Source organism: Natator depressus, chromosome 1, assembly GCF_965152275.1.
Source record: "Natator depressus isolate rNatDep1 chromosome 1, rNatDep2.hap1, whole genome shotgun sequence".
Taxonomy (NCBI): Eukaryota; Metazoa; Chordata; order Testudines; family Cheloniidae; genus Natator; species Natator depressus.
In genome coordinates, this window is record NC_134234.1 from 275771196 (window position 1) to 275784012 (window position 12817).

The 12817-nt window shown below is 37.3% G+C and overlaps 1 protein-coding gene across 1 annotated transcript in view; it reads right to left on the reverse strand.

Moving 5' to 3' along the window:
• PTPRQ (protein tyrosine phosphatase receptor type Q) overlaps positions 1–12817 on the reverse strand; it is a 207080-nt gene that overhangs the window by 69358 nt on the left and 124905 nt on the right. The window contains exon 44 of the mRNA XM_074941974.1: positions 6519–6788. Within this exon, the coding sequence (XP_074798075.1) occupies positions 6519–6788 (270 nt within the window). The remainder of the gene's footprint in view (positions 1–6518; positions 6789–12817) is intronic.

Genomic DNA, 12817 nt, shown 5'->3' on the forward strand with positions numbered 1-12817 from the left:
GTGTGTGTGTGTGTGATTATTTTTTTTTTTTTTAAAGATAAAGCTTCTTTATTTGACTTGTGCTATGGAATTCCCTAGTAAGTAGAAATAGTAGAAATCCCTGAAGAGTAATTGGTATTGTAAAATTCCCTACTGGTTTTGATTTATCTGCTTAAAGGAAAAGAATCAATGAAATTTATTTTGACCTTCCATAATAAAGAAAAAATCTAAAGCTGTAGCAGCAAAGAATTCACCATGTTTGTTAGGTCAGGTGAACAAGCAACTGAGAATCCATTAACTTTATCTTGTAGTTAGACACACCTGATAATGGGTGAATCACAAATTAATACATAATAATAATAATGTACTGAGCACATGTATGTATGGGAACCAAATGAACTTCTGTAACAGAAGGAACTCTTCAAAAATCATTGTCATGATCTCACTCTGCAATTATTTGAATGCGTTATATTTTAAGAAAATCATGGAAGCTACCAGATTGGCAGCAGTGAGTGATTAAGTCTTTTTTTCCATTATGGGACAAACTCTGCTCTTGTTTAAAGTGTCAGCAAGGGAAAAAGAAGCCCCTTCATCTCACATGTGGGTGCGCTACACCAGGCAGACATATCACATAATACTTTTTTCATTCCACTAGTATGTCAGGATGGTGTTAAACAGCAGCTACTAAAGCTAGACATTTTTAATCAGCAGATCCAGATAATTTACATCCAAGTGTTTTAAAGGAGCTGGCTGAGGAGCTCACTGGACTGTTAATGTTGACTTTCAACACATCTTGGAATACTGGGGAAGTTCCAGGAGACTGGAAGAAAATTAATGATGTGCAAATATTTTAAAAGGGTAAATGGGATGACATGTGTAATTATAGGCCTGTCAGTCTGACATTGATCCCAGTCAAGATAATGGAGCACCTGATATGGGATTTGATTAATAAAGAATTAAATGAGGGTAATATAATTAATACCAATCACCATGGGTTTATGGAAACAAGATCCTGTTAAACTAACTTGATTTTTTATGAGATTACAAGTTTGATAAAGGTAATAGTGTTGACGTAATATACTAAGATTCTGTAAAGCTTTTGACTTGGTACCGCATGACATTTTGATTTAAAAAGCTAGAAAAGATATCAAATTAACATGGCACATATAAAATGGAGTAAAATCTAGCTAGCTGATAGGTCTCAAAATGTCATTGTAAACAGGATATCTCATTGAATGATATATTTCTAGTTGGGTCTTGCAGGGATCAATTCCTGGCCTTATCTATTTTGAGTAATTGATCTGAAATAAAAACAAACTCATCACTGAAAAAAGTTTGCAAATGACACAAAAATTGGGAGAATGGTAAATAATGAAGATGACAGGTCACCAATACAGAGCAACCTAGATTGCTTGGTAAGATGGGCTCATGCAAACAATGTGTGTTTTAATATGGCTAAATGTAAATGTATAATCTAGGAACAAAGAAAGTAAACCATACTTACAGGATGGGCGACTCTATCCTGGGAAGCAGTGACTCTGAAAAAGACTTGAGGGTTGTGATGGATAATCAGCTGAATATGTGATTCCCAGTGCAACAATGTGGCGAAAAGGGCTAATGTAAACCTGGGATGCACACAAATGGGAATCACAAGTAGGAGCAGGGAGGCTATTTTACCTCTGCATTTGGCACTGGTATGACCACTGCTAGAATACTGTGTCCAGTTCTGGTATCCACACTTCAAGAACGATGTTTATAATTTGGAGAGGGTTGAGAGAAGAGCCAAGAGAATGATTAAAGGATTAGAAAACATGCCTTATAGAGATAGACTCAAGGATTTCAATTTATTTAGCTTAACAAAAAGAAGGTTAAGGGGTGGTTAAGTCTAAGTCTGTAAGTACCTACAGGGGAAAACAAATATTTAATAATGGGCTCTTCAATCTAGCAGATAAAAATTTAACATGATCCAAGGGCTGAAAGTTGAAGCTAGATATATTCAGAACGGAAATAAGGCATAAATTTTTAATGGTGGCAATAATTAACTTACCCAGGGTCCATGGTGGATTCTCCAACACTGAATTTTGAAATAAAGAGTGGATGCTTTTCTTAAAATATTCTATAGGAACAATTTTGGGGAAGTTCTATTGTCTGTGTTATACAGGACATCAGATTAAATGATCACAATGGTCCCTTTTGGCCTTTGAAACTATGAATCTATGAAGAAGAAAGAATAGGATCTCTTGGGGGCAGGGGCTGTCATTTACTATATATGTATGAACAGCACCTAGCACAATAGGATCCTGACCTGGTTGATGACCCTACGTGCTAACGCAATATAAATATTAAATAATACTAGGAGACAGTAAGGAAAATTACACCGTGCACCACAACACTGAAAATAGAGCCTGGCAAACTAACTTGATATTTTTTCTTCATGCTGAAAATAGTATGTTTAATTTAGTGTGTGTGTGTCTAAGAAACAGTGAGCATGGATTGAGTAAAATATAAAATTTACAAATGAAACATAATAGTAGTTTCTATTTTTAATTGTTCAATATTTTGGAATTAAAAATGGTACTTTAATATACTTAATTTTTATTTGCAAATGACTATTAAATTTGTCCTAGACTCTAGAGTTTGGTAAACTTGGACAGGTTTAAAATAGAGAGTCTTTTAGAGAACATTTTCTTACCAGTTTAAGGCAGTTTTTGTCCTCTGAAAATTCACCCAACCCTAATGAAATCCCATTATAATATGTATCTTTCCTTGGATATAATCTAAGGATAGTTATTCAGTCCTAAAATCTTGCTATATTATCTTTCATATCCTATATAAAATATTTAAACACAAAGTAATGTAACTACCACAGAGTTCATCGTTTTTTTGTGGGTCATAACATACTCTACCCTGGTACAAGTGGTTTACCATGACAGCAGAGCTAGATTAGACACCAAACACTAATCTCCCCATAAATTTAATCTTCATGATCCATGTTTAGTAATACCCAGATATGAACAAGTTTACGTAAAAAAAAATCAAATAGTCTTTGCAAGGAATGTAAAAGTCAGACACTATGCAATGAGACACTGAACCAAATTTGATTTCACTTTATGTCAAAAATAAATGCATTGTCAGTGACTCAGTGCTGGCTATGTATTCTGTAACTAATCTTAGACCACCATAAATAAGAAGCTGACAACAGCTATAAAACTGTTTCCATTCCCTACCATGAATCTTCGATTCCTAGTAGCCACTCATCAGAAAACAATTCATGTGAACACACAGTTTAGAAGATATTGTCCTAATAACCAGTTTGTTGTAAATATGACTAAATGCTAAAATTTAAACCAAATGTTAAACAACACGAGTCTGAGCTACAGTTCTTTTAGAGCAATAATCCATATTTTGTAGTTTTAGGGCCTAGTCCTGCAGCCCTTACTTGGGCAAATATCCCATTAATAATGCACATGGTATTCCAAAATAAATCAAATTTGGGTTTAAAAAAGCAATGTCTTCAGGTAAAATTATAGCTAGTGTAGGCCCTGATAGAGTAAAGCAGATAAGCACTGGTTTATATCTATCAGAATTCAACACGACATTTAAGATCATGCCTCACTTTAAGCATGTGCTTAAATCTTATTGACTACATGAGGACGTGAGCACATGCGTAAAATTAAGAATGTGCTTAAGTGCTTTGCTGAATCAGGGCATGAAGAGGTTGGTGATCACTTCACCCTTGGTCCATCAGACTCCAGATTAGAAGACTTTCAAGAAAATAATGCAAGATGCTATTTCCCGAGGTTTTTCCAGGTGGAAGTTTTTTGAGGGGCTGAGTTGGGCTGAATGACAAAGGATGGAGGGAGAGAAGTTTAAGTTTACTGTGTTGGACTGGAAGTTCCTTTTATTTTCAATTTAATCTATGGAGTTTTTGAATGCATGCATAATTCATATTCTGCACCTCAAATGTTGGACAGGCACTTTTGTAAACATAACTAATAAAATAAACATTTTTTCCAAGAATAAAAATTTGAAAAATGTACTAAAATGGGGGTTGCAAAGCTAAATGAGTTTTCAGGCATGCCCTGTCATTCCAATGAAATAAATACCTAACCAACATGTAACATTACATGGTGCTACATTGAAATCTATAAATTAATTGATTTTTTCCAATAATAGAAAAGATGCAGAGAAAACATTATGCCCAAATAAATGAGGAAAATATCTCAAATTATACCAGTCAAAGAATAAAATAATGGACTACATTCCAATATCCTATCATACATAGGGTTACCAGATAGAAACAGAAACAACGGGACAGGGGGTGGAGGGTAATAGGCGCTTATATGAGAAAAAGTCCCCAAAAAAGGGACTGTCCCTTTAAAAACGGGGCATCTGGTCACCCGAATCATACACCCTTTTAAAATAAATTCACACTGTTATGATGGGGGAGCACCTCTTAAAGGTCATCATTCAATTGAAGTCAATGGGAATATTTCTATTGACTTCAGCGGGAGTTGGATTGAAACTGTAAATTCTCTAAATCTATATTTTCCAAGTAAATTAGGTAACCTTATTCACTGTAGATCAGTTACCTAACAGCTCTTTACTCTGGGAATAATTTCTATCGCAATCCCAATGTATCCAATATTTTAATTGTTCATAAAGATCTGTTAAATAGTTTGAATACAATTTTCAGTTTTTTGGTGGTTTATGAACTGTTCACTTCAAATATTCACTGTTCATCATTCACAATTAAGTTATGTGGAAGTGTTGCCTCATTTTTGATTGGATAACTGAAATGTTTACATGAAAACTAGTAACAATTACTGAGAAATAAATAACAAGTAGCAGATATTCTTCCTCAGATACAAATATGCTTGTTTTCATGTGAATACAGTAGTCCTGCGCAATACAGAGATGTCCCCATACAGAACAAAATAAAAGGCATGAGTATGTTCACAAATAACAGACGAAAACGTACACAAGTATGGTTGAACTGAACAGCCAAATCAGAATCTGAATGAATCTTCATTAATGCTGTTTAGTCAGTATTTGTCCAGCTATAACTCCAATTATCAGTCCTTTCAACATTCAAGTGTCATTAAAGGCATCCCATTTTACAAATTCTCCCCAGATACTTTTTGTTTCTTTGCGATAAAATCAACCCAACATTTTATATTTCTTAGATGGAACATTAAGTAAAAATAGGTAGAGCTCCCAGGTCCATACAACAAGAGATGACAAAATAAAGAGGAATTTGTTAAACTTCTGGCAAATCACACTTTAATAGATCTCTCCACCGATTTTTGTATTTCCTTTATGTCTGCCTAAGAATTAGAAAGTCCCTTACTAGAAGCTTTTTTTGAACTATCAGAGCTGGACAAACTACATTTCACATCTTTAATATTCAGGCAGAATTTACGAAGATCCAAGCTGGGTACCAACCCTGCATCCCTCACATGCATGTGAATAGCCCATTTACCTCAACTTGAAGAAAAATGTTACAGTACAATATACTTTCAACTATACCCCCACTAGTAATGTAAGCAAGAATTTCTGATATGACATTAACACCATACTTATCTGACTTATCATTATTTATGAAAGACAATTAGTTAGTTCTTATTAACAGAGAGAAACTAATAATAAGAACTCATTAAAACACATATTACTTATTTCAGAGATGAGAGAGAAAAGCATATTCCAACTGGGAATGAGTTTATATGTTTCTGGATGTATCCAGGCCTTTCAAGGCTGGAGAGGCAAAATTAAAGCTCCCGTTCATGCAAGTAGTGCCACTGAAAAAATAGCCCCATTATTAAATAGTAAATAGTAAATAGTAAAATAGTAAATAGTAAAAAGGAAGTGTGAAGATAACCTCTTTATTAAAAAGGCATAGGAATTAATTCCCCTAAACTGTCTATATGGTTGCCATCTTTTCCCCTGTTAAAAAGTTCATTTCAATGGTAGATTAAGATGACAAACATTGGAGGAAGTTAAATGATTTTATTGATTAACAACCTCTGAATGATAGCACTTCTAATGAGTGAATTAGCAATATTGGCTACTTAACATTAAAACAAAGGATGTCACTGGCAGAAATACCACTATCTCATACAAAACCTTCCCAGTAATAATATTCAATAGGTGAGGTCACCAGCAAAAGGGTGAAAACATACCCAATCTAGCTATAAGCCAATGCATACTAGGACTGGGTGATAAAGTATGAATAAAATAAGAACTCAAACTTAACATGGCAAGAACGTAACCCTTCATTTGTACTTCCAAGTCCCACTGACTTTCTCCACTGGCTATTCCATGATAAACTCTGTCCCTTGGGAACACAATCAAGGACATTTTAAGAGAGGGGCTGGAGAGCAGGCCCCATTTCTCACCATCTGATAGTAGATTTAAACTGTGATTATACTTGACTAGGGAAAGGATTGGGATGCTGTAGTAAATGTAAGAACAGCATCACTGATCTAAATATTCAATTGTCATTTAAATTAAAGTAAAATTTTAAATCCAAAAATTGTTACCTTTTTCTGGAAATGTGCTGGCATTGCATATCTGTTCTTTTCCTTCACCAGCAGATGTTGCAGCTTTTATTTTAAATTGGTAAGAAATATTTGATAGCAGATCTCTGAAAGTATGCACCTTATCATAAGCAGAAATGCTTGTAGAATTCCTTTCAAATATTATGATGTAGTGTGTAATCACTCCATTTGACCTAGAAGGTGGGTCCCAGTGCACTAGAATTGACTGCCAACTTGTTGCAGTACACTGAACATTCTGGACAACATCTGGAGCTTAAAAGATACCCATGCACCAAAGGTTAACATTTCCAAACAATCAAAAAGGGTAATCACGTAGTATACTCAGAGATGTAGGCATAATGTTTATAATAAGGGTCAGGCATTCCAATGTCAGATAAATTAATACTGTAATAAGAACACTGGGGTAGAAGTGTTTTAAATGAAGAGATGTCCTTGATTATTTTTTATAGAAGCTTTATTTCCAGTAATTATGAACTTTACTGAAGCAGTGCTTGAAATGAAAAAAAGAGTGATAGTACATTATATTTCCTAAAACTAATGATATGCTCCAACTTCCCATTTCCCTTCTCTCTCCCATTTACACCCACATTTCCTCCCATTTTTTCTAATCAGCAGCACAGAAGAACGTATGCAGTAATGTGAAACTGATACACTCCAAAAGAAAATTTTACTTATCCTTTAGCTTTCCTTCTCTCATTTACTGTACCCTATGGCTGGTAATCCTTACAGTAGTGTTGTGTCCTGCCCAGGAGTTTTGGGGGAGTCTTTAAAGATGTCACTCATAGGCAGCAGTTACCTTATTGGTCCCACCCTTTTGCTTTCCCCACAAGATGAATTCTTGTAAAGCTTCCTGGGCAGCTCATCAAATTTCATAGGTAAAAACAGTATTATATTTAACATGAAAACAAACAACTGGCTCCAACTTATGGAACAACTGATTAAATTTTCCCAGGGAAAGTCAGATTGTGGGATGTATTAACTAAGAGAAAAGAATCAACAGGAAAAGGTGGGGTTTTTTTCTCTCTCTTTAGTGAAGCCATGTCCAGTTATCCATACAGTAGGGAACTGACTAGCATCAATGTCCCAGAAATAGAAGGAAACATACTCATTACTACAGGTACAGAGGAAAATGGATCTCTTTAAAAATACATATATTTCTCTCCAGAGTTTGAAGAGTACTCCTTTCAAAAGTAGCAGCTGCAGAAGAAAGGAGATCACTTTGTATTTTTAGTAAAGGCATAGGGCTGAATCCTTTACCAAGTTAGTGCTGAGTGCATTTGGGTGAGGGAAAAGTAAAAGAGCTGTTTGTGGCTCCTCAATTCTGGGACCAGTTCTATGCCATCTCAGACTGCAGGGTAGTTTACAGTCGCATCCAGGCAAGGATAAAGGGAATGTGCTGACCGGTCCCCATGTTTCAAGGACTCAGTGGGACTCTATACACAAGGTAGCACTTATAGACTGGAGTATCTTTTTATGTTGCTTGTCTGCAGTCCTGATATTGAACACCTCCATGACACAGGAACATGCTGGAAGAAGCAGGAACTTGATGTGGCCAAGAGCATAAAAGCCAAACCGCAGCATGGAGCAGATTGGGAAAACCGAGACAGGAGGACTGGTCTTGTAGGAGCAAATGTGTGGCTGTGAGGGATCTGCTCATAGGAGAGTCACAAAGAAATTAAACTAGATGGCAAGAGCAGATAAAAGGTCAGGCTACTCAATGGGGAACACTGAACTGTGGGGAGATTTAAAAAAAACTTTTTTGCTGAAGCATGGGAGAGCTGCAGCGGGGTAGAGGTGCTTCAACAGAGTGGGAATAAAATGGAGGTTATTTCAGAATGTGTGTGCCTTATTCCAAATTAGTTTAAATGGAATAGGATAATTTGGAATATGGCATTCTTATTTCAGAATACGAGTGCCTACACAGAGAGTCAGTCAGGAAAAGTTAGTCCACTTTAAATTCACACCCTAACTTATTCTACATTAACTTTCATCTGTAGACTAGCCCTTAGATTCAGTGGCCAAAAATTGCCAAAAAAGGGGAGGGGCCCAATGAGCCCAGGAGAAAATATGAAGAAAGTTTTAAAATTACTGGGTCCCACTCTAAGGGCAATGTCCCATCCAGTAGAGGCAGCCTTCTGAAAGGAGGGATGTGGGAGAGGCTATGAGGTCACTGACCAAAAGAGACAGCTTTGACGACTGCCTCTGTAGCTGCTGGGCAGGACAAAATCCTACTGTAAGGATGGTGAGACATGCAGCTGCTAAAAATATAGATGGTAACAGATGCTAAACTGTATGATACTGTACAGCCACTAGTTGGCACTGTGTGTAAGATACCTTATTTAAACCAATCTCAGACATACCTTTCAGAGTATTAAATGATCTTATAGTGAACACATCTGATGTGTATAAGCAAGCTTTCTAACCAGTCCGTTATCGATACAGAAATACATGACATGGGGTCAGGAATAAACTAAGAACAGAAAGAGAAGGAAAATAGCAACAAAAGTTGTATACCAAAGGAACAAAGCAACAAAAGGTTGAAGACAGAAGGAACAGCAATAAAGATTGCAGGATCTCATCAACATGCCACTCTTCACTGCTCCAGAGAACTTCAGCTTTGATAAATCTTCATAATGGACAGACTGGAAACAGTATTTTGCAAGATTTCAAATTGCAAACAAACTCCACAAAGAAATTGGAGATATACCGGTATCTTCTTTAATTTATGCTATGGTGAAGCAAGCAGAGCATATCTTTACATCCTTTGAATTTACTGAATACAGTCACAAAGATGACTATGAAAGGGTATGTTTGATGCATACTTTGTGTCTCAGAGAAATATGTTTTATGAAAGAACATGTTTTCATCTCAAGAATTCAAGAACCAGAAGAAAATATCAAATGCTTTTTAAGAGCTCTACATGCATTGGCTGAAAACTGTGATTTGAGGAATGAAAAACATGAAGATATCAGCAACAGGCTGGTTATTGGGTTAACAAACAAAAACCTTTCACAGCAGATACAACTGAAAAGAGATTTAACTCTAGCTACAGCTATACAGAAAGCAAAGCAGCCTCAGCTGGTGAGACCAAAATCGAAAGCAACTTGCCAAACTTGAAAAAAGAAGAAGCTGTTAAAAAGGCAGCACGAGTGCTTAAAGTCATTACCATAAGATCACTAAGGCTAGGAGAGATAACTCCCAGGTTATAAGGGACAAATTCCAGCCTACATACACACGGTGTGGAAACAGTCATGTCTCAAGAGATGATGCATCTCCAGCCAGAGGCACATGGTGTAATAAATGCATGAAATATGGACATTTTGCAGCTGTTTGCTGCACCAAAGCAGTCAGGGAGTTGACTCATATTACAAAGAATCAAGAGCCATTTCTGGGATCTACCACTTGTGATGACACAGACCTGTCTGGAGAGTGAACGTGATTATTCATAGCAAGACTATTGACTTTAAAAGCGACTGAGGAGCTGACCTCACAGTCATCTCAGAAGGGACTTATAATCACCTTCAACTCCTCCGAGAGCTGAAGTCACCTGACACAGCTCTGACTAGCCACAGAGGTATTCTGTACTGCATGGGCCAGTTCACCACAGAAACAACTTACAAAAACAAAATCTTTGCATTCAGAGTGTATTTGATCAAAGGACCACAGACCAACTGCCTTCTCAGCCACAATGTGACAGCCATGATGAGCCTGGTGCGGGAGGTGGAAGAACTCAATGGAATATTTGGTGATATTGGACTGTTGAAATGAGATGCAGTATTAAAAAACCTTGAGACAATGCTCAACCATATAGTGTACATATATCTTACAGGATTCCTATCCCATTACTTCATAAAGTGGAAGCTGAGTTATAGAGAAGGGAGCAGACTGGCATAATCGAGAAAAGCTCGAATCCAACAGCATATGTGTACCAATAGTTATAAAGTAAAATGGAAAAATACAATCTGTGTGGATCTTAAAAGACTTAATGGAGCAGTTGTAAGATAAAAAAAAATATTCTCTCAACACTGGATGACGTCCCTCCCCAAAGTGAAAAGAGCTACAGTATTCTCTGAGTTGGATGCCTCAAGCAGATTCTGACAAACTCCTTTAGCCAAAGAAAGTGCTAAACTAACATTTATCACACCCTTTGAGAGATTTTGCTTTCAAAGATTACCTTTGGGGATTACCAGTGCACCTGCAATTTTCCAAAGAAAGAAGGCAGAACTGTTAGCAAACACAAATGGAACTGTAATCTTCATGCATGATAGATATTTTGCTATAAGGGTCTTCCATGGAAGAATACAATAAAACCCTCAACGAAGTCCTAAGCCCCATCAGTCAGTCTGAACTGAAGCTAAACAAGGAAAAATGCATTTTCTGTCTACCCCAAATCGAGCTCTTGGGGCAGACAATAAACAAAGATGGAATCAGTGCTAGCCCTGAGAAAGTAAAAGCTATTAATTGAATGCACCAACTAATGTTCCAGAACTGAGACATACACTAGGGATGGTAAATTACCTTGGCTGGAATTCCACAAGTCCTTTCTACAGTGAAAAAACCACTGAATGAACTGAAGTCCAACATATCTTGGCTATGGGGGCCATATCAAGAAATTGCCTATAAAAAGGTAAAAGAAATTATCTCAACAGCTCCAGTTCTTAAGTACTATGATGTGCACAAATCCACAATGGTCAGTGAGGATGCAAGTAGCTATGGCTACCCAAGGCAGTACATTGTTTCAACAACATGGAATTTGGTGGAAGCCAGCTGCATTTTTCTCTCTCACTCACAGAAGCATAAAAGGATATGCACAGATTGAAAAGGAGTGCCTGGCAAGCATATGGGCATGTGAGAACTTTTACAGGTATCTCTGTGGATTGGATTTGTTTATACTGATAACAGACCATAAACTGCATGTAACCCTCATCAGTGGAAAAGACTTGGATCAAGCACCCCTGAGAGGACAATATCTATTGCTTAGGTTAATGTGATTTAATCCAATTGCTAAATACGCGCCTGGGAAAAATCTTTTAGTAAAAGACAGTCTGTCACAGAGCCCAGTGTTGCATTCAACTACCTATGAGTTCGAAGATGATGTAAAGGTGTGGAAAAGACCAGTGTCAAAAAAGAGACTACAACAGCTACAAAAAGCAACTTTGACAGACTCGCAACTTCAGGATGTTTTAAGTTACACTGGGGTGACTGCCCACATATTTAAAGGACACTAAGGAAGTGACAAGAGGTTACTTTGTGGTGCATGGACAATTAAGTGAGTCAAATGGACTCATGATTAAAGTCAATTGCATCATAATTCCAAACTAAATGAGAGCCGAAATCCTAAACCTCACCCACAAAGGACATCAAGGATTAACAAAATGTTGTGAACAGCTGAAGCAGTCAGTGTGGTGGCCAGGCATCATCAAGGACATAAAGAATACTGTATCTGCAGTATGTGAACACTGCAGAACTAACTGGCCAACACAACACAAAGAACCTTTGTCAAGGTTCCTTCCCCACTCTGAACTCTAGGGTACAGATGTGGGGACCTGCATGAAAACCACCCTAAGCTTATTTTTACCAGATTAGGTTAAAACTTCCCCAAGGTACAAACTATTTTACCTTTTGTCCCTGGACCTTATTGCTGCCACCACCAAGCGTCTAACAAATATAACAGGGAAAGAGGGATTTAAAGGTGTTTACCCTTCCCTTTATATTTATGACACGCCCCCCAAATCACAGATAGGGTGAAACGCTGGCTGTGATTTCTTCCTGGAGCTCTAGGAGAAAACAGAGTTAATAAGACACATGCACCTCTATATATACTACCAAGTATATAAAGACTAACAATATTTTTCACATCTCAAGGACGATTTTAACCAGTTGATTCTGGGAAACTTTCATGGGAGAGTGCATCAGCCACTTTGTTAGAAGCTCCTGAGATGTGTTGTATGTTGAAATCAAAATCTTGGAGAGCAAAACTCCACCGAATAAGTTTTTTGTTATTTCCCGTGGTGGTATGAAGCCACTGTAGCGCAGCATGGTCAGTTTGCAGGTGGAAACGCTGTCCCCAAACGTATGGGCGTAGCTTTTCCAGAGCGTAGACAATGGTGTAACATTCTTTTTCACTGTCTGACCAGTTGCTTTCCCTCTCAGACAGCTTCTTGCAGAGAAACACTACAGGGTGGAATTCTTGATCCGGTCCTTCCTGCATTAAAACTGCTCCCACACCACGCTCGGACGCATCTGTGGTTACTAGGAACGGTCTGTCAAAGTCTGGGGCC